Here is a 26820-nt window from a genome sequence, read left to right as displayed (position 1 = left end):
TCTCAGTTCCTCCTTTGCTCTTGTCTTTGGCTTCCACCTTTCCCTTTTGTTGACCTTCCTTTCTGATACTTCCCACTTCTCTGTTCAGTCAAAACTCGTTTTTGTTCTCTTTCATACAATAACAAGATTCTGCAGTTCAAATCATAATTATATTAGTCTGAACATTATTTAATTCTGTCTCTCCTTTGCACAGACACTTTTGCCAGTAAGGTTGCTGCCATCCAAGACCAGTATGCAGACGCCTCCATTGGTAATGTGACGGGCAGCAACGCTGTCAATGTTTTCCTGGGCATCGGTGTGGCGTGGACCATAGCTGCTGTATACTGGCGTACCAAGGGCAAATCTTTCCACGTTGATCCGGGGTCTCTCGCCTTCTCTGTCACACTCTTCAGTGTTTTGGCTGTGGTGTGTGTCAGCGTTCTGTTGTATCGCCGGCGCCCCTCAGTGGCTGGAGGAGAGCTTGGCGGTCCTCGGACTTGCAAGATCTTGACGTCCATGTTCTTCATCTCCCTCTGGCTGATCTACATCCTGTTGGCGTCACTGGAAGCGTACTGCCACATCGCTGGATTCTGAGGCAACGAGGCCTCATATTATTTCTGTTTGGAGAGGAATATAAATAATGGCCAGTGAAGGAGCAATTTTTCATTGTATTTATTAGATATTTATGTTGAAAACTTTTAACAGGTCTGATAAGTCAGTTTTTGAAATCATCCATTTTCTTCCATAAAGGGATAGTTCACCCAAAAATAATAATTATGTCATCATTCACAGCTTTTATGTTGTCGCAAAGAACATAATAAGTGTTTTTTTTGTGTGTTTTTTTTTTTGAGGGGGGTACTATATGAAGGTGAGTAAATGATCACAGATTTTCCTCTTTTTTTTTTTTTGTATGAACTGTCCCTTTAAATTAGTTAATACAGTATCTTACACATCATTCCTTGTTCCCTTGCCTTACACTGTCCGTCTCAGTATCCGTCTCTCAGTGCTGTCTTAAATCAATCCTAAAGAGTAACCAATGCTTCATGTCTTTTTGTACTCCTGTGTGAGCCAATCCGAGCCTTCAGTTACTGAATGAAGGGGTTTACTTTTTTGAACTCTTTTTATTTTTCATGTTAAGTGTCAGTATTACTCTTGTGTAACTGTAATGATGATATTTTAAAAGATATTTAAATTGACAGAATGACTAAATGTGGACTTTCAATTGTTAAGAGAAGACTGAACAAACGTGCTCGACTTAATATCGCTTGTGTTAGAAGAAAAGCATGTTTCAGGACTAAATATGAATCGGACAGATGGTCTGAAAAGCATGTCGAGTTCATAACTAATCATATATCATGAATGAATGGTGACATTATTGGGAAGTCAAACAGCGAAAAGGAATAAATCAGAAAATGGACTGAAATAATCCTCAAGTGGACGGATGAGCAATTGGAAAATAATGAGAGTGATGGTGCTGCATATCATTAAAAATAATTCTAATTTAAATATGTATGTAATGTGTGTGTGTGTGTGTGTGTGTGTGTGTGTGAGTGTGTGTGTGAGAGAAACCACTCAACTTATAATAAACAGCTCAGCTGATGTTCTCTTGAAATAACAAACCATGTAATTGATGTAATTAGCTGTCTGTATCTATCTGTATTTGCCTTGTCCCTTGATGGTCACACTCCTTGACATCAAATGTTCAATAGGAGATGCTAGCCTGTTAACATGATGTGACATTTGACATGGTGACAAATGTTCTTACTGACTGCGTACCAAACTGTATCACCTTAAGTTCACCCGAAAGTTACAATTCTGACAGCATTTTACTCACTCTCATGTGATTCCAAACCCATATGACCTGTGAAACATAAAAACAAATTGCTTAGCAGAATGTTTTCATACGACAAAAGCAGAAAGTGACCACCCATACAAAAGTACACTTCATTTTATTAAAAATAAACCTTTTATGTAACGGACTAAAACACGTCATAAAAACACCTGGTCTATATATATAATAGTCTATATATAGTAAATATAAAGATAATCATGTATCTTCAGCATTCATGAAATTCAGTACACAAGTCACATTGACTACTTTTATTTATTCGTTTGTTTGATTTTTGTCCTTTTTGGACTAAATATATGGCTGTTTAGAATGACATGGGGGTGCACATGATCCAAAACAAACTCTGAACCTTTATTTACCAGTGTTGACTGTTTTATGATGTTTGTTGCAGTGAATTTTCAGTTGTCACTGTTTCAGTGTTCACTGTCTGTCTATCTGTGTCTGACTTCTGTGTAATTATTCTGTGAGACATTCAGGAAGACAGTGGGAGGGTGGCAGGCATCGGCTCTGGCAACGTTTGATGGAGACGGAGAGCACAGAAAAAGAGTGAATGAGACAGATTTAGCAGTAGCGTAGATAAACAATCACAAATAACTACCCTCACACAAACAACAACATTAATAATAATAAAATAATCTCCCACAATATTATTTTTAGTATTATCTTGTTGCTAGGCGACCCGCCCAGAGAGTCATTGTCTTGTCTGGGCCCAGTGACGGGTGCTTGTGTGTGTGTGTGTGTGTGTGTGTGTGTGTGTGTGGTTGTGTGGGTGTTGCTGTATGGGTGTAACACTTCCTTACCCGAGTCTATTCAAGGCTGAAATCACCGCATAAACCATCTTTTCCAACTTAAATTCTTATACAACCTAAGTTTACTGGAGGTTTGAGATTTTTGTAAAGTGGTTATGCAAAGGTAATTATATTGATATCAGGTATGATCATGTAACTGATATGATTGAATTGATGATCATTACTGATCATGCCAGCTCATGCTGTCACAAGGATCATCTATCATCAGTGCAGTGAATCCCACTTCAGACTGACATACAGCAGAAGAGTGTGCATGTAATCGCTTTACAGGGTCACCGTTTTCTCTCTCTCTGCCAGGCTGCTCTTGAAGCACAATAAATTGAAGTGCAATCCCAAATGTCACACTGAAAACAGCTACCGTAATTGGATTAAGTGGCCTAGCCAGAGAAAAAGAGAGAGAGAGAGGGATTGAGAATGTAAACACTTCTCCAGCTACACAATTTCACACATTCCTGATGAAACTGCATGTAAAGGTTGTTGTGTGTTTATAGCAATTTAATACTGCAAGAGAGACTGTGTATTTGAGTTTTATCTGCTGGGTTCTTAATCAGTTTTGTGATTCAGTGCACATCTAAGTATCTAACATGCGGAACAGGCTATCGATACAGTATATACAGTATTTGACCGTTTAAATCGCTTAACACTAAAAACATAGGAATGTCATTACATTAAATAAAATATCAAACACAATGACGTGCAAAGAAAGATGTTAGAACTTTTCTAAATCATTTTTGCAATGACCAGTTCATCACATTAACCATGAAAACGTTTTATTTTCAACAGTACATCTTTGAAATAGAAAAATCTTTTTGTTTTGTTTGAAAAGTATACTTGTGCTATTTTAAAAGTAGACATGAAATGAAAATGTAACATTTACAGCATTTCTACAGCTTGAACTCACTGTGAATGATTCATCCATGCATATGTTTCATTTTTAAAATGTTGACCTTTTAGCTCACTTTTTGACATCCTTTCATCCAATCAACAACCGATGGTTATCAACAACCGATGGACTTAGATGTACCTCACAATACAGAAAAAAAGATATTGCTACTTCTGTTACATTGACACTTTTTATATTTGTTATCTAATGCAATGACATTCATACATTTTAGAAGTGTCCTGAGTATCCTGTCCTGCTAGGATTGGTTATCGACAGGAACCATTCTGCCCTTGTGTTGCAGAAGAAAAACAAGTCATGATAGAACTGATTATTCTTAAGAGTGTATGTGTGATTGGTCTTGTGTGCATAGTGCTAGTACAGCTTTGACTTTCTTGTGTACAGAAGATACACTAACAGAAGAGGTTAATATGATAAGCTTACAGTTCATATGAAGTGCCCCGAGGAAGCAGTCACCATGTCATCCTGTATCAGTGTGCGTGTTGCCCTTGACCTGATCTGTTCTGTGGTGTCTGGTCCTTGCGTGAAGCATCTCTCCAATCTTTGTGTTCATTAGTCTTTTGATTATTCCTTCATTAATGGTTTGATTGATTTCATTGTTAATCTGTTTCTCATAATGAGTGAATCACCAAGTGCTTTTCTTTTCCTCCATGTCTCTTGGTTTGATGCATGAAACATTCTCTTACCCTTGTTAAATGTTTTAGAATGTGTTGTCCTGAAATCTTTTTTAAAATGTCTTTTTTTTAAATCTGAATTAAACACTACATATTAAATGACTTGTGTCTTTTAAAGGAATGGATGACTTTTATGTGTGCATAAAACTTTAGATGCACTTCAGCTGAAGAACATGGTTAGCAACCGCTATGAATAAGTCATTGAATCATTCACTCAAACAATTTATTTACACTGATTCGAATGAAACACTGTGTTGCTCGCAGACACTTGTGAGGAAACATTTAAAAAATGCATCTAAAATGCAAGGTGCTCAACTGCTTGTTTACTAATCTGATACTATATATGAAAGCAATCACACACTCAGTCTCAGCACAGCCGAACCTGTGAAGCTTATTCACTTGTAGACTGCAGTTTCTGGGCTCATGGTGTCCCGGGCATCAATATTTTAACATTCAGAAAAGATGAATCATTGTCTGGTCAATTGAGATTTTGGTATGGAGATTAGGATCATGATTTTATTACACACAGTGAGAGTATATTAGCACCATTGGGTGTTTGTTTCTGGCATCTTATCAGCATTTTACGACCTGGAAATGATGATGTGTGACATCAGACTTAAGCGGATAGAAGCAAGAATCACAGCCTGACTGATTTCTGGAACAACTGAATGATTGTTCATGTAATATTGCTTAGATGAACTTGTTCAGATGAGTTACAAAAAGCAGTTTGGATGCATGAGGAGTTCCAAGTGAGCAAGAAGACATATACAAGTGTTTTTTTTTTTTTTTTGTAAACAGTTGATAGATGTCAGGCATGACAGTTGGGTGCCGTTGTTCCTCTCTCACTCTCATGGACCTGTCCACTGGAAAGAAAGAAGCGACAGAACGAGAGCAGAAAGAATGAGGCGGAAGCAGATGCTCACTGGGGAACAAAACAGAAAAAGGGAGGGCAGAGACAAGCTTTGTGCTTGAAATACAAAAGCTGGAGATAAGAGAGAGAAAGAATGTGAAGGGTTCAGAAAAGAAAAATGAATGAATGAATGAATGGGAAATTACATGGAAATATAATTAAAGATTGACTGCCTGCTGGGGCCAGTGAGAGGCTGTGAGAGAATCTGAATGCGCAGGTTATGTGCCGCAGATATGGAGTGAATTGGACTGTTCAATGTACAGTGGGGTTTGAAAGTCTAAGCCCACATCTGGGATTTAAAATCTAATTTAAACTTTATTTAAAAGATTTAGTATTTTGAAAAATTGAAAGTGGCATTATGACAAAACTTGTTTGAGATTCAGTTCTACTAAGAAAATATGCATATTTGTGAACTATATTGTTACATGTGAATTTTTCAACTGTTAAGTTAATAATATAATTTGTAATGAATGATGCTGTATTAAATAAGAAAAAAAAGTTAAATAGAAATATTTGTACTGACAGTTTCCCACCATCTCAAATAATGGAAATTAAAGATTGACATGCGTTCATGTTTTGTTTTGTCCTATTGTTGTAGTACTGTCTTATTTTACCCAAATTTTACCCACAATTTTACAAGTTATAATCAGAAACAGACCTCCAAGCAGCATTTTTTCCAACATCAGTGTACCATCACAAAAACAAGCTTTGCAAAGCTGTATATCAAAATAAAACAGAAAATCTTTAAATAAAGAAGACAGGAGAGGCTTGTGTACTAAGAAGCTATTGAAGGGTCCTTGGAACTGCATTCATCTCTCAGGCTCTTTCATAAGCTTCACAGATATTGTCCATTTTTTGAACAGTTGCTCTAAAAAGGAAACAAATCCCCTCATCCATTGCAAGCTCTATGGTAAAACTGCAGTAACTAGTCAAAAATGCCACAAAGGTTACTCTGAAAATTATGTTTCACAGATGCCTTTTAAAAGAAACCATTAGAAGACAACTGAGAAAGTACTGTATTAACTCTTCAAAGCAGTGTCATACAACAACAGATTAATCTATTTATAAGCAATCACTGTACAGCAATAATATTCAACACTGGGATACTTTATGCATGCAACACCTTGCATAGATTGGGGATTTAAAAACATTAAGACTCTAGTGCTGCTCCTTTGTCTTTTTATTATTATTTTTTTTTTATTTCAATGAAATTAGGGTTATATTAATTCTAATTAATTGATGTTCTTTTTGACCATATACCTGAAAATGAAATTTCCAACTGTTGTAAATGTTGAATGCTTTGAGGTACAGACTTAAGTTTGGTCTCTTTTTAAAACAGACACTTGGCAGATTATGTAAAGTGAAAAAAGGTTTAAAAGGTTTAGAAGTTCAAGTTTTTTATTATATATATATATATATATATATATATATATATATATATATATATATATAGATATATATATATATATTATATATATATATATATATACAGCGGGTTAAAATAAGTATTGAACACGTCACTATTTCAGTAGGTGATTGGCTTTATTTTCTTTCTCTGAAACCAACGAGAGTTTCTTTGGCTGTGTTTGGGATCATTGTCTTGCTGAAATGTCCACCCTTGTTTCATCTTCATCATCCTGGTACTGTAGGTGTCGGGACTGAACCAGCTAATATTGATTTCCACTGACTGGGGCAGGATTGCTTTCTAGTACTAATAGATTTCAGCTGGTGTCTGTGCCTTTTTGCACCTCCCTTTCTTCATGTGTTCAATATTTTTTCTCTGTGTATGGATTACTTGGGTTGCTGCCAACATCTGGTGAAAATTTCATGTCAACAACACCTTTAGACAAATATTTGCTGAGAAAAATGATGACGTGTTCAATATTTATTTTACCCGCTATATATATTTAACATTTTACAAAGACATGCAAAATGACTAAAAATGACTGGTGAGTTGAAAATCATTGTTCAAGGGTGTTGTGCTAAGGGTCAAAACTTGACTCACATAAACAAAGACAAAAAATTCTTGGTAACACTTTAGTTTAAGGACCAATTCTCACTATAAACGAGTTGCGTATTAGCATGCCTATTACTAGCATACTTGCTGTTTATCGTTACTTATAAAACACATATTAATGCCCTATTCTGCATGACCATATTTAAATTCCTTAATCCCAACATGCCTAAATTTAACAACTACCTTTCAAACTATTAATAAGCAGCAAATAAGAGTTTATGAAGGAAAAAATTGGAATTAATAGTTAGTTAATAGAGAGAATTGGTCCCCAAAGTGTGACCATATTCACATAACTATGAATTTTTGACATGAATATGTAGAAAATGCAAAATCGGAACAAATTTAACAAAATAAGTGTAAGGATTAAAGAACCTGAGATACTTTGATCTCCTGAGAAACAGACAATACAAACATACACGGGCATCTTCGAGACACCCCACAGAGTGGAGGTGCAGGAGACCTCCTTCCCTTCTGGCCATTTGTTTCATTTTAAATCCCTTCATCCATGCTTTCTTCTACTCAATCTGCTCAAAATGATTACATGAAAATGTCAATGAAAGTGAACTAACAGTCATGTCTGGTATCATTTGAAATGTCTCAGTGCAACTGGTACAGTGGTCTCAATCTTACAAAAGTAGATTAAAAGATAATACAAATCCTAAGAGTTAAGAGATATTTTGCCTACTGTAATGGGAGTACCCCTTCCCAGGGTCCTCCATGTAAATTACCTCCTGTTCCCATTGAGTTGTAAAACCACCCAGGCTTGGGACCTGAGTTAATGCAAATTCCTATTGTTAGTTACTGTCTCCATCTCGGGGGATGTTTGTCTTGGTCTGAGGTATTTAAACGATTGCAGCAAAAGGATCAGGGCCTTCTGTAGCCAGAATGAGCCCTTAGCATGAAGTGTGTCCACACACTTCATACTTATGTATTTTTCTAAAAGTCAGGTATGCATCTTTTACTCTTAGATTCACCTTTGAGAATTTGATGTCTTGTATTGATTTGATATCTCTGAATTGGCTATGTAATTGACATAATACTTACCTGACTGATAATAAATTGTTACATTTGATTTACTCTGAGTTACTCTGAAATTGTTTCCTCAAGTAGATTAAGTGAAGGCTATGTTTCTGCAAATCTGCGTCCAGGGTTAAGTGCATACTAAAACTCAGGCTAGATGGAGCATGGGGCCATCAGGTGAGGTTTTAGATTTCTGACTAACCGCTTGACTTTAGTTAAGTTGTACTCAGTTGCAGTAACTATGGGGGGGGCTAGTCGGAGCACTGGTCATAAACCGCTGGTTATTGTCTCAGCTTTAATTAAGTTGTACGCAGTTATATAACTGTCGGGGGGCTAGACAGGTAGTGCTAGCATAACCGCTGATTATTGTTTGAGCTTTATTTAAGTTGTACGCAGTTAATCTTAACTATCGGGGCTAGACAAAGAGTACTAGCATAACCTCTGATTATTGTCTCAGCTTTAATTAAGTTGTACGTAGTTATATGACTGTCGGGGGGCTAGACAGATAGTGCTAGCATAACCGCTGATTATTGTAGTGAGCTTTAACTAAGTTGTACATGGGTAACTGAGGGGGACTAAACGAAAATACTATTTCAAATATGGTAAGTATGGGTAACCTATTAAATAGTATTAGTCATAACCTCTGACTACTGTTTAGACTGGCGAGTTTGTGATCGTGGGGCACACGTAGAAGAACGGCCGTTGTGGGGCACCCTGAGCGACATAGATTCCTAATGAATGAGTAAATATAAAGTAAAGAGTTAACTAGAATAATCCAATGTCAGAATAATAATAATAATAATAATAATAATTAGAGACAGACAATCAACCAATTTGCCTTTCAACCTAAATTCGAGGTCATACTAAAATGGAGTCAGATGAAATATTAAAATGGAGTCAGATGAAATATTAAAATGGAGTCAGATTAGAATTGGATTTAAATTGAATAACTCTACGCGCTGAAAAGACCGAACGCGCAAGAAACCTTCAGCCAGCACCGGATACCTTCCTTGGACCGAGTGCCTGGACCTTACAATAAGAAAATTGCAATAATTTAAATTATAAAAATTACCCTGCTCATAAGTTTACATTACTATGATCTTCAACACACACAAAAAAATAACAAAGCACATACATAACATAATTACACTTCAGATAAAAAGCTCAATTAAAATTTTAATAAATACTAAAGTACTATACTATATTATTATTATTATTTTTTAATTCCCACTGGACAATGTTTAGAAGGGTCTACTAAAGAATAGATTTTTCATATTTGAAGATGTCTCACACACCTTCATCATGTCACGTAATCTGTCTTTCATTTAAAAACAAATCCATTTCACAATCTGAAATCTTGTTCTCACCCTATTAAAGGAGAACTGAAAAAGGGAAGCACAAGCAAGATATTTTTGACAATGTTCTGTATTTATTGAATGTACAGTTATATTATTTATCGAGGCAATAAAAATTACATCCAGAGTAATAATTTTCCCTTTAAACAAGGCAGACCAGTACATTATCTACATACAGTGTTAACAAAAGAGTGTTTCAGTAGGAAGGTGATAGAGACACATGCAGAGAGAGAGAGAGAAACTAGGAGATATGTACTTGGTTAAAGCTGTAACTGAGGCAGAGCAGAAGTTAGCCCTTGGGTAAGCATGTTTTGTCCCTTAAAGTCTGACTGCAGTCCTCACGGTTTTCAGTACACACACCAGCATCACTCAGTTTGGCCCACACGTGTGATGGACCAGCATGGCTTGTCTCCTGAGGATGTCTGATTATAGACTGTACTTAGCATGCTAATGTCTGCTTTGAAAGAAGTAAAAAATCTGTACCAACAACAAAGTCAATTTACAGGACATGCTTTGCAAGCATTAATAAAATAATAATAAAAGGTGCTAAAATCAAAAGAAAATTCAAAATCAGAACAACCACCTGAATTTTGTCCCATTTTAGGACACTAAAAAGTGGAATTCTAAATAACATGATTTCAAAAAAAGTAATTTTAAATGATAAAATAGCGCCATTCAACCATTACTACTGTCTATACACAAAACAGAACCATAATGTGATATAACATAAGCACAATACAGAATCATACCAATGTAAAGAACAAGACAATCATAAAGTGTCATCAAAAAAAAAAATAAAAAATAATAATAATAATAATAATTACAGGCCATAACGTATTTGGGTGTTTCTCAATAATGCACCTCATTTAAAGTAAGAAATCAAATGCCGGACAGGCAGCAGAAGACAGCTGAATGGTGCTTAGGTTGACTGTATAGTGTGCACGTGTTGTTGGGACACTAGATCAGCCTAAGATGCAAGCAAAAAGACAGACGTCACCTTCAACTTCTCCTCTAGTCAGTAGTAAAATTCATTTATATCTAAAATGGAATGAATTATATGTAGATGGATATAAACTCTTATGTGGATTCGACTAAAATACACACATTAATATTTCCTGGTAGTATGTACATCACTAATGTCCCTCTCCAAAGATAACGAGACATGGAGAGAGGAAATGTTTCCATGCAAGTACCATTTATCACTGTTCATACGGGTAAATAAAGCTATTGACTTAACATATGAACACATAATATGGGCTGAGTCACAAACTCATGCTCACTTCTCATAGCAAACGATGGTGTTGTCCATCTCATCTCATTTCAGCCCTTTGGCTTCTGGCCTTCTAAACTCTACTGTGCAGTGTTCATTCATACAGCCAGCGCTTACATCACACATACACACACACACTTTGTAAATTACACTGGGAAATATTATCATCCAAGCATGCAGAAGAACTGTCATGTCCATGATGCATATTATGTTACTCGCTCAGCAAATGTAATTGTTTGATAATTATAAGTGCTGAAATCAATGTCTTTCCCAAAGTGCTTCCATTGAGATCATTATGCACCAAGCACACCAGTGTGAATGATGCTCGCTCAACTCCAACTGCCTTAATATTAAGCCGCGAAGCCCTGAGAGACACAAAGAGAATGAAAAAAGGTGGGCAGAAGTCGCACATGGACATAAAACTACAAAAAACTGACCAAATATATGAAAGTAAATAGGAAGTGGGGGGCGACAGCAGACCAGATTACAGTACGAGAAAGCAAAATCCAAACATCATACATTCTAATGGATTAAAAAAAGCCCTGGATTGTGGTGATCAGAGCTAAGCTATAAAAGTCTTGCTTCAATCTCACATTAAAATCTCATCTCATATGCTCTGCTTTGCTGCATATTATGCAACACGACTCTGAATAGACCCTGATAAAGCCAGATGAGGGATTTGTGCACAGTGTTCCTGACACCGCACCCAGAACGTGAGAAGATTCAACAGGGTTTGGCAGTTTGAAGTTTCCTAGACATCACTGGATTTCAGACAGTTTGAGATCACTGCCAATTACACAGAATCTGGATAAGATTAGATTAGATTAAACCAACCGATAGAGAGACAGATACAGGGGAGGTATAGGAAAGAGAGCGAGTGGGATTATGGGATTTTAGAATGCATTAACTGGGTGAGAGAGTTCAAGCGAAGTACATGTATATGCGAGGCACTTAAACATTTTAGTGTCATCGGACACAAACACAATATACACTTTCAGGAAAAAATGTGCAGAAATTGCATCTTCATGCCTACAGCAACTTGTCACTGGGGCGGTACCCTCAAATGATCAACTTGGCACCTTATTTAGCCCTAAAAGTTATCACTTTAAGGATACTTATTACTACTTATGAACTAATAGGTACTAATATGCACTTTTTTGGGGGAAGATAAGGTACAAAGTTGTCCCTTAAGGGTACTGCCCCAGTGACAAGCTGCGTAATTTTTGCATTTTTCAGACAGTGTGCTCAGGACCTGATCAACATTCACAAGACCGGATGTTTCGTCGCTGTGGTGAAATGAATTGTGTTGGGTGTGTGTAAGAAATAGTCCATCTGTGCATTATGTAAACGTACCTTTAAGACTAAGCATGAGTCTAGAGCTAGAATCACAGCGTCAGAATTCATTAATGCCAAATCTACACTGCCACCCATAGGACAACTCGCTGCACTACCCATAAAGCTGCAAAGTGCACTATATATAATCAAAATAAATAGAAAACCCCATCCCTCTGGTTACCATCGGTTTCTTGCATACAGGTGGTAGTATGAACAAGAGCCTGCATTATTAAAGCTAGATAAAATCCACTGTGTTTATGGATTAAAACGGGAATTTGTTTAAAAAGGACTGATTCAGACAGACACAGTGGTAGTGTATGCAAGCTAAACAACAACAACAACAGCAACAAAAATCCTCATACAACTTTGCATACAACTTTTAGAAAAATGCATACAACTTTTAGTAATACTATATCTATTCTTAAAATCCACTGCGAACAGAAATGGATTGGAGAGAGTGATAAGAAAAACAAATAAAACAAACAATAGTATGACTAATACACTCCTGTAGTATCCGTCTTTGGCTTGACGGGAGTGTTTGAGGTGGAGGAGGAGTCCAGCACTGAGGATGAGATATTGGCCATGTTGCTCCAGCTGTGGTTGGGGGAGGAATAAGGGGGCGTGCTGCAGTTAGAGGGGGGGCCGGAGCTGGAGCTGTCATTGGCCTGACCCATCAGAGTGTCTTTACGGGAGCCTTTGCTCTCGATCTCCTGCACATACTGAGAGACCTCGTCTGGCAGGCGCTTCAGCTCTGCTTCGCAGTCGCGTGTCAGACGGGCCTGATCCTGCAGAGACAAGATGATCCCATTCAACATTTGAAGAAAAAAGAAAAAACTTGGTGGTGATATGGCCAAAGATTTATATGACAATATGAGCTATTTTATTTAATGTTAAAAATACATATCCCAATATATTTACTTGAGCTGAAAATAAGGTTGTCGCAATATCAACATTTTCGATACCACTGAAATTTCACCGTTCTATACATAAGGCAAAAGGGGGACAAAAAGGTATATCTATCAGAAGTAAGAAATTCACACAAAAGCTCATCCAGATAGGCAATGATTAAAGCTGGACAGCCATATAACTGTGTATTTGACCGTTTGAGAATAAAAACCCATGGAAAAAGCTTCAATGGGTGCTTTGAGTGTTTATGCTCAGAAAATTGTCTGTTAAACAGTGTTCAAATACAGAACTGAGCTCTCTTTCGCATCTTATTGCGCATTTAAAATCTGTTGAATGTTTAAAGTGGCTGGCTTAAAAATGTGCGCAAATGACAAATTACTGTGATGATGCAGCGACATCGAATTAGCATAACTGTGACAATTTGAAATGCAGACCGGTTATCAAATTTCTACAGGGTTATCACATCCAGTATATTGTCCACCCCTACTTCAAACCGTCTAAAAAGCTTTCAGAATCTGAAATGACCATTTATTTTTCTTGATGACAGTGGTGACATTACCTCTTGTAACTGTAGTATTTTGGCAGAAAATATACAGTAGTTCTTGTGGTGCATTTCAGTAAGGGATGGATATATATATATATATATATATATATATATATATATATATATATATATAAATTTTGCCATAAATAGGTGGAATTGATCAGTAAAAGAAAATAATGTGACAATGAACAAGGACTGAAGGCGGAATAAATCTGTGCATGGACTGACCATAGGAAGCTCCTCCTCTATTTTCTGTAGGATGTCCTTGTGAAGGGCTTTTAACTTCTCTTGACGCTTCCCTTGAGACAATTCCAGCTACACAAAGAGAGAAAGAATTAAGGAAATTCATGAGGAAGATTGACCTTGTTTATTTGAACTTTTTTGCCAGACCACAACAAGATAATATCACAAATGATTATGCTTAGTAAATCGAGAGAAGCAGAAATTGTGATGACGTTCAAAACACCATTCATCGAGCAGCTCTATCTGAACAAGCAACTCATTTGCTATTGTAGAGTTTCTTGCAGTGTTTTTAATAAAATTGCTTTTAATTCAGTTCTGCTTATTTGTCACATATGGTATCAATACAAAGATATTAGATTCTGGTATTGGAGCAAAGCCAAAATTGTGGTATTAAGCCAACCCTACAATTGCGTCACCACTAGTTCTTTGATATCAGTTCGGTGTGTCATGGCCTTTATGCATTCAGTACATACAGGAAAAACTGTTAAAAAACTGAGCATGAAAACTTGAGTGACACCTAATTAGGACAAAGTGTAAGATTAAGATTTTCTAAAAAGAGATATTTACACAAATAACACTACATTCATAAACTTTTCCACAACTCTACTCACCTGACGGATTAAGTAGACCGACTCATTGATATGTTTTCTATTGATCTCATTCAACTCCCTGCTGAGTGAGAGAATGACAGAAGGTTACGTTCATTGTACACTATCATCGAGGTGCTGAGACCAATGCAGACCTTTCCAAAGTTTCCAGTCACGGTAATGGCTTGATGAGCCTCAACAGCACATTACAAATGGTCTCATTTCTCTCTATTTCTCCCTTAAATTTTATCTGACAGTTTCCAATAACAGGAAAATTAGAAATAGGGCTGCTTTTACAGATATCTCGAGGCATCTTAGAACATCTCTGATTAAGATATAGGTCAGATTGTTCTTAAAAGAATTAGAAAAAAATGGGGATGTAACTGTATTTGTCTGTATAACGAAAGTCAGTGGGGTCCAAAACAACAGTGAGACATGAGGGTGAGGGTGATGACAATGACAATTTTAATTTTTAGGTGAACTATCCCTTTAAGGCAGGTAGTGTCCACTCCTTACAATCCATTCACAGGTCACTAATATTTGATCTGCATTTATCCTCAGTGTCCATTGTGCTATTGAGGCAAGCTAGTTAAAGGTATAGTTTGCCCCAAAATGAAAATGCTTTCATCATTTACTCACCCTCTTGTTGCACCAAACCTGTAAGACTTATACTGTGTCTACACCGGATGCGAGTGGTGCAGAGAAGAACTCATTATAATCAGTGATGCTGTCTACACTGGATGCAGTGTGCCACGACAAATCCCCAAAAGAAAACTGCTGCTGCATTACATTTATGACGTATTGACACAAATTTCAAATGATTTTCAACGGTCGCTTTGTCTCGTCCAGTGTAGACAGACACGGTGTTACTTTCTTCTGTAAAACACAAATTAAGATACTTTTTTTTTTTTTTTTTTTTTTTTACAGTCAATGGTCACCAAACCTGCTTGTCACCAACGTTCTTTAAAATATCTTCTTTTGTTTTCGGCAGAAGAAAGAAAGCTGGTGGGGGGCTAACCTTTTAACCCTAGACTGTCACTGGCACTGTCCTTGAGATAAGAAAAACCATTACTCACGCCTCAGCCTTGTCCTTTTCTGCTTTCTTGGCCTCAATGATGCTGTTCAGCCTCTTCCTGTCCAGAATCTTCTGTAACTCTTTCTTTTCTCTGCGAGTAGTAATGTGACATTTTTGCATTTGTCCACAAACCCACAAATGCGCCTCAAACACAAAGACACAAGAAAAAAGTTTCTCACTTGTCACACACATCCTTGAGCTTCTTGATCTGGGCTGCTTGGCATTCTTGGGCGATTTCCTTCAGTTTCTGATTGGCCTGACACAGAAGCACACAGTCACAAAGAATACACATTTTTAGTAGTGTGTACAGAGCAGCTGGGATCGCTGTGTCTTTGGGCTATCGTTGTGTGTTATACCTCTTTGATGTGGAATCGTTTAGCCTGTTTCTCTGTCTGATGTTGTGCCTGTCTAAGCACAAGAACGTCCTGCATGTGCTCCTCTTTGAACTGGTCCATCTGTTTCTGCACCTCTAGTTCCAGCTCATTCAATTCCCTCTCACCCTCATCTGACCCACTGCACACACACACACAAACAGCTATTTAATAATATAAATAATTATAATATAAATAATAATAAATCACAAAGAAATGATTCAAAGCAAACAGTCTCCAATGTTATTTTAACCAAAGGCCAGCAACCCTTCTGACATTAAGTGATGTTTCATTTTTTGGAATTTTTCATTTTTCTTCAAACTCTAATTTGTAGCCGGAAATGAACAAAGTTTTAGGATTTTGATCGATGTAAAACTAAAAAAAGGTTCTGCTGTAAAATGTAGCAATATTTCTGATTCTACACTATATCTAGGTAATTAATAAAATAAGCAACTTTGTGACAGTGAACTTATAACTACATAAAGCAGTCTGCGTTTAACCATTGGTGTCGCTCCCTGCTTGTAAAATACCCATCAGAGAGTCTGATCACATCCCCTTCCATTATTCTCTGCTAAACACAATGTTCCTCATGAGAACTGAACATTCATTTCAGATTGGCTGCTTTACCACTCTAAGCTCCGGACCTCTTGATCTCTCTACAGTTGGCACTCAAGAACAATATCCACCTGGCCAACACTGACTGAGGTCAAACAGTCAATGTTGAATCTAAATGTCCTCACTTTTTCTTCAGACTGGAGCGCAGGCGCTTCTCCACCTGACTCCTTTTCCTCTGGAGGTCAGAGTTCAGCTGATTACAACGAGTCCTTTGTTCCTTACTGAGAGCCCACACCTGAAACACACAAAAACACATTCTTTAAGTTATTGTTGATAAGAGACTAGCATAGTTGTGGCATTTGTCAGAGTGCTTAAGGCTCTGATATCAGTTCTTCATTCTCATGCCAAAGCACTGTTGACTGCTCGATACTTATTGGCTGATTATGTCTGAACGTGTTGATTCATTTTCAAAAACTGCATGGCTATAAAGTAATTCCAGGTCTTGAGCATATTAACGTACCATATTACTTTAATAAATGATCTGACCTTCAAATAGCCATACAGCTCAGAAAATCTACTAACACCATTCCTATCTACTGAGAACTGTGGTCGACTCAACAGTGGTTCCCAATCCTGGTCCTGGAGAACCCCCAACACTGAACATTTCTGATGTCTCTCTTATCTGACATGCACATTTGTTGATAAGTTGAATCAGGTGTGTTTGATTAGGGAGGCATCTAAAACGTACAGTGTTGGAGGTTCTCCCGGACCAGGATAAAGTGAGGCTTTCAAATTTGTAATGAACGCTTGGTCGTTTTGACATTTAAATGTGTGAAAGATGGTTTTACAGAGTTTTAAAAATGAAAAACATTTCTGACTTTAACTAGCTATAAAGCTACAACCACCACATTTCTGCAAATTTTCACGGACAAAAAAGTTTCACTGTGTATTGACAATAATGAATAAATTTGTAAAGCAAAGATCACTTTCAAAGCAACCAGCCTTCTGTTGGTCAGTGCAGCAAATCTGCATGGGATAATCTTTTGCCCTCATGCAAAATTCACACTTGCATGGATTTCTACAAAAATGACTAGATTTTGCCTGCAAAATATTGCCAAATGGCAAATATGTCTAAACCATGGACCCTTTTCACAAGACTGTGATGGCACGTTTCAACGGTCATCAGCACTGATTTTTAAAAAGATGTATGTACATTTGGTAACACTTTAGAATGGGGAACACTTCACTATTAACTACAACTTTCCCCTCAATAAATTCCTAATTTGCTGCTCATTAATAGTTAGTAAGATAGTTAAGTTTAGGTATTGGGTAGGATTAGGGCTGTAGAATAAAGTCATGTAGAATAAGGCTCTAATATGTGCTTAATCAGTACTAATAAATGGCTAATAATCTAGCAATATGCATGCTAATAAGCAACTAGTTAAGAGACCATAAAATAAAATGTTACCGTACCTTTATAACACCACAGTTTGTAATATATCACCTTTGCTCAAATTACAAAAAAAAAAACAAAAAAAAAAGTTATCGGTAATGCGAGGGTGTTTCTAATGCAGCGTCTATGGGAGGGACGGTAAATTTGACATCATTCTCTCTTCTGACTGCCAGTATCAGTCGCTCTCATTTTTTTTTCTTTTTTTGAAAAAGAGTTTCTCTTTTGTTATTTGAGCAAATGGGAATGCAAAAAATATGTTTGTGGTACACTCCCATTCACTGCTCTCAAAGTTAACCCAACTATGATGACTTCCGCTGCTGAGAAACCCGGAAATGTGAAAAAGGTCCATTGGATTGATCTGTTTATTTACCACAAGCAAAGCCTATCAACTAAGACATGCTACTGTAGCTACAGTCTATGCTCAAACATTATAAGTGAAGTGACGTGAAGTGACGTGACATTCAGCCAAGTATGGTGACCCATACTCAGAATTCTTGCTCTGCATTTAACCCATCCGAAGTGCACACACACAGAGCAGTGAACACACACACACACTGTGAACACACACCCGGAGCAGTGGGCAGCCATTTATGCTGCGGCGCCCGGGGAGCAGTTGGGGGTTTGATGCCTTGCTCAAGGGCACCTAAGTCATGGTATTGAAGGTGGAGAGAGAACTGTACATGCACTCCCCCCACCTACAATTCCTGCCGGCCCGAGACTCGAACTCACAACCCTTCAATTGGGAGTCCGACTCCCTAACCATTAGGCCACGACTTCCCTAAACAATATTCTAAAACACCCTTTCCATCAAGGCTTTCTCAACCAAAAATTAAAACTTGTCTTGAAGAACTGAACTACTTATTTTTTTTTTATCTAGGTAAAAATATACAGTATGTGCATATTATTTGGTTAAATGTGACCATGATGGTACATTTTCTACATAACACATAACTACAAGTGGTGTTGCAAGAATAGTGTTTTTGACCTTTTTGAGATGTTTCTTTTTCAGCTCCTTGAGTTCCTTGCATTGCTTCTTCAACAGCTTCAGGTAGGAGTTTTGCTGTTTGAGCTCATCAATAGACTGAGGTTCGATTACTGCAAAACACAGATACAAAGCTTGTTCGTGATCTGCAACACCTCTCAGCACTTCGCAGGAGACTGATGAAGATGAGTGTACAATGGTTAGATGAGGGTGAGTGAATCTTACCTTTAAGAACAGTGTTGACTAAATCCTCTTTTTGGCCTAAAACATATTACACACAAACACTCAGTTCACTTAATGAACATGACATGCATACTTTAAACACGCATAAGTAAACTTTAGAGGTATAACGGTTCATGGTTCAGTACTGATTGCTGTTTTGAGGTCAATGTTTTGAGGCCACAGAGTGGGGGGATGGGGGGTGTATTCACATTAGATATCATTAGATAATATATACATTAGAAAATTTCATAAAAATTTACTAACACTTGGTAACATTTGCCTTAACTTAAAAAAAAAAAAAACTTTTTAATTACTAAGTGAACATTTTTATTAAATAAACATGTATGCTCTACATTGTATGCCAAAACATACATGTTATAGAGAGCACATTAAACATTACAAAAAAATAGTAGGACAAGGTAAATTCACAGGTAAAGATAAATAAAATACAGAAAAAAACAAGTGTTAACACAATGATTTATTTATTTTGTAAATGTAGGGGCTCTATATTATTATTTCATTACAGTTAATGTTCTTCAGAGAAAAAGAAAAATCAAGGTAAATTTAGAAGTCCAAAAAGAAATATGTATATTTTAAAAATACATTTTTAGTAAATAACCATCTTGCACTTGCATGGTGAAGTTTAAGTTTAACCATGACTCACTTGCTGATAAATCAAACTGCTAAACTATAAACCATAAATAATTCTAGAGATCCAAAAACTTCATATTTTTTTTTATTCATATAACATGACATGAGAACTAAATTTAAAGAGGGAATTCCCTATAAAAGCCATTTATAAAAGCTTAAAAATGGTTGTTCACTCTTAACCATGCTGCCGATTCGAGGAGATAATCAAACATCTTCTGCTATGCTTTGTTCCTGTAGTCGACAGCACTGTGAAGTCGTTGGGCTTGCAGAGTGATGCAAAAATGATACAGATGACCCTTGCACTGTGCATCAGTGCAAGTTGTCACTCCAAATGTCTTTACCTAAGGAGATCATCATCATTTTTTATTACAAGAACCGCTATAACCCTAATAGATATCAGAAATGAAATGACTGGAACATTATGGTCAAAACGCCATAACGTGTGAAGAGAATGATCGTGAGCAAGACAGCAGGAAAAGAGTGACTGTTTCTGAGGTAAGACCAAACCTGATGCAGGAGGGTTCATGACCTCAGTGACCACAGAAGGAAGTGGTGGAGATGGCAGAGGGCAAATAGGGTCAACAGAGGTCACACAGCCACTGTCAAACTTGTCTCCTTCATCTTGTTTCACAGGTCCACCCTGCAGAAAACACACACACACACACACACACACACACACACACACACACACACACACACACACACACACACACACACACACACACACAGTATGTTTTCACTTAATGGCTGAAATATCTACAAGATGTTAGTTCATGTAGCAGTGAGCTAATAGTAATAGGAATAGATCACCCAAAACAAATTTATTCCAAACCCATTAAGGAGAAACTTAATAATGAATAATATATGTGTCACTTTTTTAATGTAGTTATAATAAATGGTAACTGGAGCTTTCAAGATTCTAAAAATATGCTAAAGTACCATAAAAGCATCACATGCACAGGCATAAACTCGATCAACTGATTAATTTAAAATATATGAGTCAAAGGAATGATTTGCTGACGAACAGGACTGAATAGTGATGAAGGAAGACTTGGATGTCAGGATTTTCAGTTGACAACAACCTAAATTTTAGTCTGTTTCTCACACAAAAACAAAAGTTTGGAACAACAGAAAAATTAGCAAATGAAGAAATTAAGAGTTAATTTTAGGGTGGGCTGCAAGTTTCAATGGGAGATCACTAAAGCTGGGGTCACGACACACTACATGACTAGTGGAAACATTCTAAGACTTGACCTCAACACACTTAAAGACCGTCACCATTGACTGGAGCAGATTCTAGTCGCTGACAGTCAGAGAGGAGCACAAACTTAATGACTGCAGTCAGTTCACTACACTACATACTTAGAGACTGCGGGTCACTCACGACTGGCCAAATTCTGCCGAACCAAAAAAAAAAAAAAAAAAAAAAAAAAAAAACTCACAAAAACCGCAGCATCTACTCACGCTCCCTCAGCTGCTCCCACCCCACCAAAGACAACACAGGTTTGTTTTACTTTCTAAATTTGTGCTTAATATAACAGAAAACTGCTTTCCTGCTATGTTGGTGTTTCTAATAAATGTCACAGCAAAGTGTCTTGAATAGGAATGCACGATAAATATCGGCACAATATTAATGCGCATCTCGTCAGTAAAGCCGGTTCTGTAATCAGCGGTAAATCTCTACATGTGCCTGCTTTCAAGTGGAGCAGCATTTACTACACAGAGCTGTTGTTCACTGACAAGCTGCACAAAACCACAATCATATTTTGCGTATGTTTTGTGCAGCTTGTCAGTGAACAACAGCTCTGTGTAGTAAATGCTGCTCCACATGAAAGCAGGCACGTGTAGAGATTTACCGCTGATTACAGAACCGGCTTTACTGACGAGATGTGCATTAATATCATGCATCTCTAGTCTTAAATATGTTTTCCATTACAGTAAGTCCGATACTTCTCTTTCTTTTTGGAATTATTGCTTGAGTAGATTTTATACCCATGTCTTCTCAACATTTCTAGCACTATTTTTAAACGTTTAGTCAAGCAACAACATATTAATTATCTCCTGTATGTCTAAAATCAGGGACTAAAAATTAATTGGTAAAAACAGTAGGCTATTTTTTTTTCGTTAGACTTCTCGAGGTTAGAACGAAATAAAACATTACTTAAATTCAAAGCAAGGTAATGTCCTCTTCCATTTCACACAAAACTATTATATATAATTGAAATATATATAATATTTTATTTCATCATATTCATGATTTATGATTTCTCTATGAAAACTTCTTTGAAGAATAGAAAAATAGGCTATGCCTGTACGTTATATGCGTTTATTCGTTATGAAGAAAATTCGTTAGCCTAGCCTATTTGTTTTTACGTTGAATTAAAATTCTTGATAAATTTTAAGAAGTTAAAGTTTAAGAAAAATGGAATTAGCCTGTAGTCTATAGATATAGACTTATTAGCCTGCAGATCAAAATAAAATAATTCTTGATAATCTTTAAAATGAGAGAAATCACTGACATAATTTATTGGCTAGTCTATACTTTGCAGAAAAAAAACACTTAATTTGCAGTGTTAACTTATGAATTAAAAGACAAGAAATAATCACAACAATAACAATCATGATTGTTCTTGTAATCAAGAAAAAAAATATTTTACAAAATAACAAAATGAATGCTGAATGATGTTTGACAGTGAATGCATCTTCATTGCATAGTTGCAGATATTTAACATCTTTGTGAAAACGACTGGTTCTTGAATTCTAAGTTTATAATCTTTAAACACCACACACTATGCGACTACTTCTGCCGACTGCAAACAGTGACTGAGCCCAACTGGAAAAGACTCGGTCTGACTGGGCACGATCAGTTGTCAATACCAAATACCATTCATAATCGGCATGACAATCGTGTAGTATGTCCCCAGCTTTAAGGAGATTGGTTGGTTACAAAAATTCTAATTGGCCGACAGTCACTATTACCAGAACTTTATATAGGCTACTGCCAGACATTTGCTAAATGAGACCTATCTAAGGTAAAGTTGACAGGCGTGACTGACCTCAGTGGGATCCTCCATAAGTGCTAATAGCTGCCTTTCTCTCTGGGCCAGCAGAGAGAGATGTTTGATGGGGTTTGTCAGAGCCTCTGCATATTCTACACAAAAACAAGAGGAAGACAGAAGGGAAAGAGTAAGACAGCTACAAAGGTTCACAATGAGTGGTACAGAGGGCAAAATCGGGGCTTATAACTGAAAGACTGCTGGTTTGAATTATACTCTGAGTGATCCATTAACCAACCAACCAAATTTGTATTTGTTGTGAATTTGACTCATTTGTTTCTTTTTTCTAATTTTTTTTATTTTTTCTTTGTACAACATTTCCCACAATTCCTAGTAAACTACATTTCCATATATTGTGCACTACATTACCCATATTCCCCTGGTTGAGGTCTATAAAGACCTTACTTCCTTCCTTTGTCCCTTTTGCATTGATAAAGTGTGGGTGTTTGAATGGAAACCCAACCATGTCCTTTGAGTCCTACCCTTAGAATGCTTTAAGTAATTTTGTTTGCCAATTACACTAAGCAAAATTATAAACGCAACACTTTTGTTTTTGCCCCCATTTTTCAGGGGCTGAACTCAAATATCTAAGACTTTTTCTATGTACACAAAAGGCCTATTTCTCTCAAATATTGTTCACAAATCTGTCTAAATCTGTTAGTGAGCACTTCTCCTTTGCCAAGATAATCCATCCACCTCACAGGTGTGGCATATCAAGATGCTGATTAGACAGCATGATTATTGCACAGGTGTGCCTTAGGCTGGCCACAATAAAAGGCCACTCTAAAATGTGCAGTTTTATCACACAGCACAATGCCACAGATGTCGTAAGTTTTGAGGGAGCATGCAATTGGCATGCTGACTGCAGGAATGTCCACCAGAGCTGTTGCCCATGAATTGAATGTTCATTTCTCTACCATAAGCCGTCTCAAAAGGCTTTTCAGAGAATTTGGCAGTACATCCAACCGGCCTTACAACCGCAGACCACGTTTAACCACACCAGCCCAGGACCTCCACATCCAGCATCTTCACCTCCAAGATCGTCTGAGACCAGCCACCCGGACAGCAAAAATCAGTTTGCATAACTTAAGAACTTCTGCACAAACTATCAGAAACCATCTCAGGGAAGCTCATTTGCATGCTCGTCGTCCTGTTTGGATTATCAAGATTACTGCAGTTCATCGTCGTAACCGTCTTGAGTGGGCAAATGCTCACAATCAACAGTGTCTGGCACTTTGGAGAGGTGTCCTCTTCACGGATGAATCCCGGTTTTCACTGTACAGGGAAGATGGCAGACAGCGTGTATGGCATCGTGTGGGTGAGCGGTTTGCTGATGTCAACGTTGTGGATCGAGTAGCCCATGGTGGCAGTAGGGTTATGGTATGGGCAGGCATATGTTATGGACAACGAACACAGGTGCATTTTATTGATGGCATTTTGAATGCACAGAGATACTGTGACGAGATCCTGAGGCCTATTGTTGTGCCATTCATCCACGACCATCACCTCATGTTGCAGCATGATAATGCATGGCTCCATGTTGCAAGGATCTGTACACAATTCCTGGAAGCTGAAAACATTCCAGTTCTTGCATGGCCAGCATACTCACCGGACATGTCACCCATTAAGCATGTCTGGGATGCTCTGGATCAGCGTGTTCCAGTTCCTGCCAATATCCAGCAACTTCGCACAGCCATTGAAGAGGAGTGGACCAACATTCCACAGGCCACAATCAGAAACCTGATCAACTCTATGCGAAGGAGATGTGTTGCACTGTTGAGTCAAATGATGGTCACACCAGATACTGACTGGTTTTCGGACACCCCCCCAGACCCACCAATACAGTAAAACTGCACATTTTAGAGTGGCCTTCTATTGTGGCCAGCCTAAGGCACACCTGTGCAATAATCATGCTGTCTAATCAGCATCTTGATATGCCACACCTATGAGGTGGATGGATTATCTCGGCAAAGGAGAAGTGCTCACTAACACAGATTTAGACAGATTTGTGAACAATAGTTGAGAGAAATAGGCCTTTTGTGTACATAGAAAAAGTCTTAGATCTTTGAGTTCAGCCCCTGAAAAATGGGGGCAAAAACAAAAGTGTTGCGTTTATAATTTTGTTCAGTGTATATAGTTTGAATTTGTTTATTTTAATTGTTTAGATATTTAATCCCTATTTAGATTGAGTATAATATTGATGTTTATTGATAAATTGATTGTATGAGTTTGATTTTCTCTTTTGTATTGTTTGTGGTGACTTAAAACCATCCTGTTCATCATGTCCATCTTAGTAGTCCTGCTCCATGTGAATTTATGAACTTCATGTCATGTGAATTGCTAAAGATTTATGCTTCTTCAATCCAATGGAATAAAAGAGAGCAAAGGACTGGTGTTTTTTTCCCCCAGTGTTTTAATCAGACACGCCACCAAGTTTCTACAATTTTAACAAACTTTGGATATTTCAACATCTCATGTTCAACAGTATTTGTACAGCAATTCTGTTCACCAGCTGCTAATATTACATTTATGAAGCAGATTATAAACTCACTGTCATGACATTCATAGTCCCACAAGAACCTCTCCTACCTTGGTGTTCATTGGGAATGTAGTCTTGTGCCTCAGTGTACACAAGAAGGGATGACAGCATGAGCGGTTGGTTCAGCTCATTCTTCAGACAGATGTAGTGATATCCTTATAGACACATAAACACAAATATAGCAGATGTAGGACTGTAGATATTTAAAACAGTATCAGACTAACAAGTCTGTTAGATCACTGCCTCTTATTGGCACAAACCTGGGCGCAGTGCAGATACTGGCAAGATGCGATGTCCAATAAACTTTCCATTTTCTTCATACACTGCTACTCGCAGAGATGCAAGGGTGGGCAACACCACCTAGAAAGACAGAAATGAGCAGCATTTTATTTAACGAAAAAGTGTAGATAAGTAGAGTTTTAACCAGCTTCACAGTTTTATGCATAAAAGAAATTTTCATTTTAGGACAAACTTTTCTTTTCATTTGTTACCTTGTTGAACACAAAGGTTTCATCATCCCAGATTGGGTCCAGAGAGTTGTTGTTAGAAGTTTTCGTTCGATATTTCCTTTTAGTGTCTGCGGGAAGTCCAAACATGTCCACCTCCACGTAAACACCAACCTTCTTATCATTCAGAAACTGACCTGAGATGATCTATGTATGCGAGGAAAAAGTGAGAAATAACATGATTGTACAGTACATATTACATTTGAAATTACAAAGTAAAATAGCTGACTACTACTATATCTTTAAACAGCATACTACATGTGCACAAAATACCTTGATTTTAACTGTGTTGGCTACGATGCCATCCACAATGTCCATAGTAAAGGGGTCAAAGTGTTTGTCCGTGCGTCTCATGAACTCTGGCTTCAGCAGATAACCACAGTGACCGTTATATTCAAACACCCCCATGTTCAGCTGCATCGGCAAGTCTGAGACAGAGAAGAAATAAATACACTTATTTAAAGATTTTCAAGGCTACTAAGATGTATACAAATGTAGAAAAAACAACTAGACAGAAGGAAGAAGACAATAAAGTAGTGCTGTTTGTATAGCTGACCAAGAGTTTGGAAGTTTAGTGCCACCATTTGGCAACCCACGTTCCAGAAGAGCTGTGGCATATAGTTACTAGAGTCCACACGAGTCCCTTTGGGGTAGATCCGACTCAGCTGCTTTTTATTGTATCTGAATACAGACATTTTGCTCAGGAAGAACAACATTACTTGAACATGCACACACCAAACATGTAACTAAAACTACTGCCGTGTCCTGATTCGTTATTATCCATCCTAAATAGTATTCAAAACTAGAATAAAGAATGTTGAAATGATTATGCCAAAGATACCCTGAAGGTCTACTATTTCTGGTGAATATATTCGGATCACAACCACATACACAAATTAAGAAAAAAACACTCCAAGATGGATTGTGTGGATCAGCTTTTTAATTTTCCACCAGTAATAACTGGTCTAAAACTAAAAAACACAGCAGACGTGAAATACTGTACCTACAATA

The 26820-nt window shown here is 37.3% G+C and overlaps 2 protein-coding genes across 6 annotated transcripts in view; one reads left to right on the top strand and one right to left on the bottom strand.

The window, feature by feature from the left end:
* Positions 1 to 2401, top strand: part of slc8a4b (solute carrier family 8 member 4b) — a 66052-nt gene extending 63651 nt beyond the window's left edge. For all 3 annotated transcript variants that reach the window (XM_042728351.1, XM_042728353.1, XM_042728352.1), the window contains one exon: positions 194 to 2401. In XM_042728351.1, coding sequence (XP_042584285.1) covers positions 194 to 573 — 380 coding nt within the window. In that variant the 3' untranslated portion in view covers positions 574 to 2401. The remainder of the gene's footprint in view (positions 1 to 193) is intronic.
* Positions 2402 to 9568: 7167 nt separating this feature from the next.
* LOC109053272 (1-phosphatidylinositol 4,5-bisphosphate phosphodiesterase beta-3-like) overlaps positions 9569 to 26820 on the bottom strand; it is a 58975-nt gene continuing 41723 nt past the window's right edge. For 2 of the 3 annotated variants that reach the window (XM_042728348.1, XM_042728350.1), the window contains 16 exons: positions 26366 to 26490; positions 26083 to 26237; positions 25795 to 25956; positions 25564 to 25663; positions 25354 to 25458; positions 22765 to 22859; positions 20216 to 20348; positions 19061 to 19096; positions 18839 to 18948; positions 16586 to 16695; positions 15831 to 15987; positions 15654 to 15730; positions 15476 to 15565; positions 14424 to 14484; positions 13798 to 13884; positions 9569 to 12904 (listed from right to left, as the gene is read on the bottom strand). In XM_042728348.1, the coding sequence (XP_042584282.1) occupies positions 12614 to 12904; positions 13798 to 13884; positions 14424 to 14484; positions 15476 to 15565; positions 15654 to 15730; positions 15831 to 15987; positions 16586 to 16695; positions 18839 to 18948; positions 19061 to 19096; positions 20216 to 20348; positions 22765 to 22859; positions 25354 to 25458; positions 25564 to 25663; positions 25795 to 25956; positions 26083 to 26237; positions 26366 to 26490 (1894 nt within the window). In that variant the 3' untranslated portion in view covers positions 9569 to 12613. The remainder of the gene's footprint in view (positions 12905 to 13797; positions 13885 to 14423; positions 14485 to 15475; positions 15566 to 15653; positions 15731 to 15830; positions 15988 to 16585; positions 16696 to 18838; positions 18949 to 19060; positions 19097 to 20215; positions 20349 to 22764; positions 22860 to 25353; positions 25459 to 25563; positions 25664 to 25794; positions 25957 to 26082; positions 26238 to 26365; positions 26491 to 26820) is intronic. The other variant, XM_042728349.1, reaches the window with a different exon arrangement.

The sequence above is a fragment of the Cyprinus carpio genome, chromosome B7, assembly GCF_018340385.1.
Source record: "Cyprinus carpio isolate SPL01 chromosome B7, ASM1834038v1, whole genome shotgun sequence".
In the NCBI taxonomy this organism is placed as follows: Eukaryota; Metazoa; Chordata; class Actinopteri; order Cypriniformes; family Cyprinidae; genus Cyprinus; species Cyprinus carpio.
Note: the sequence above shows the minus strand (reverse complement) of the source record. Positions and strands in the feature narration are given on the sequence as shown.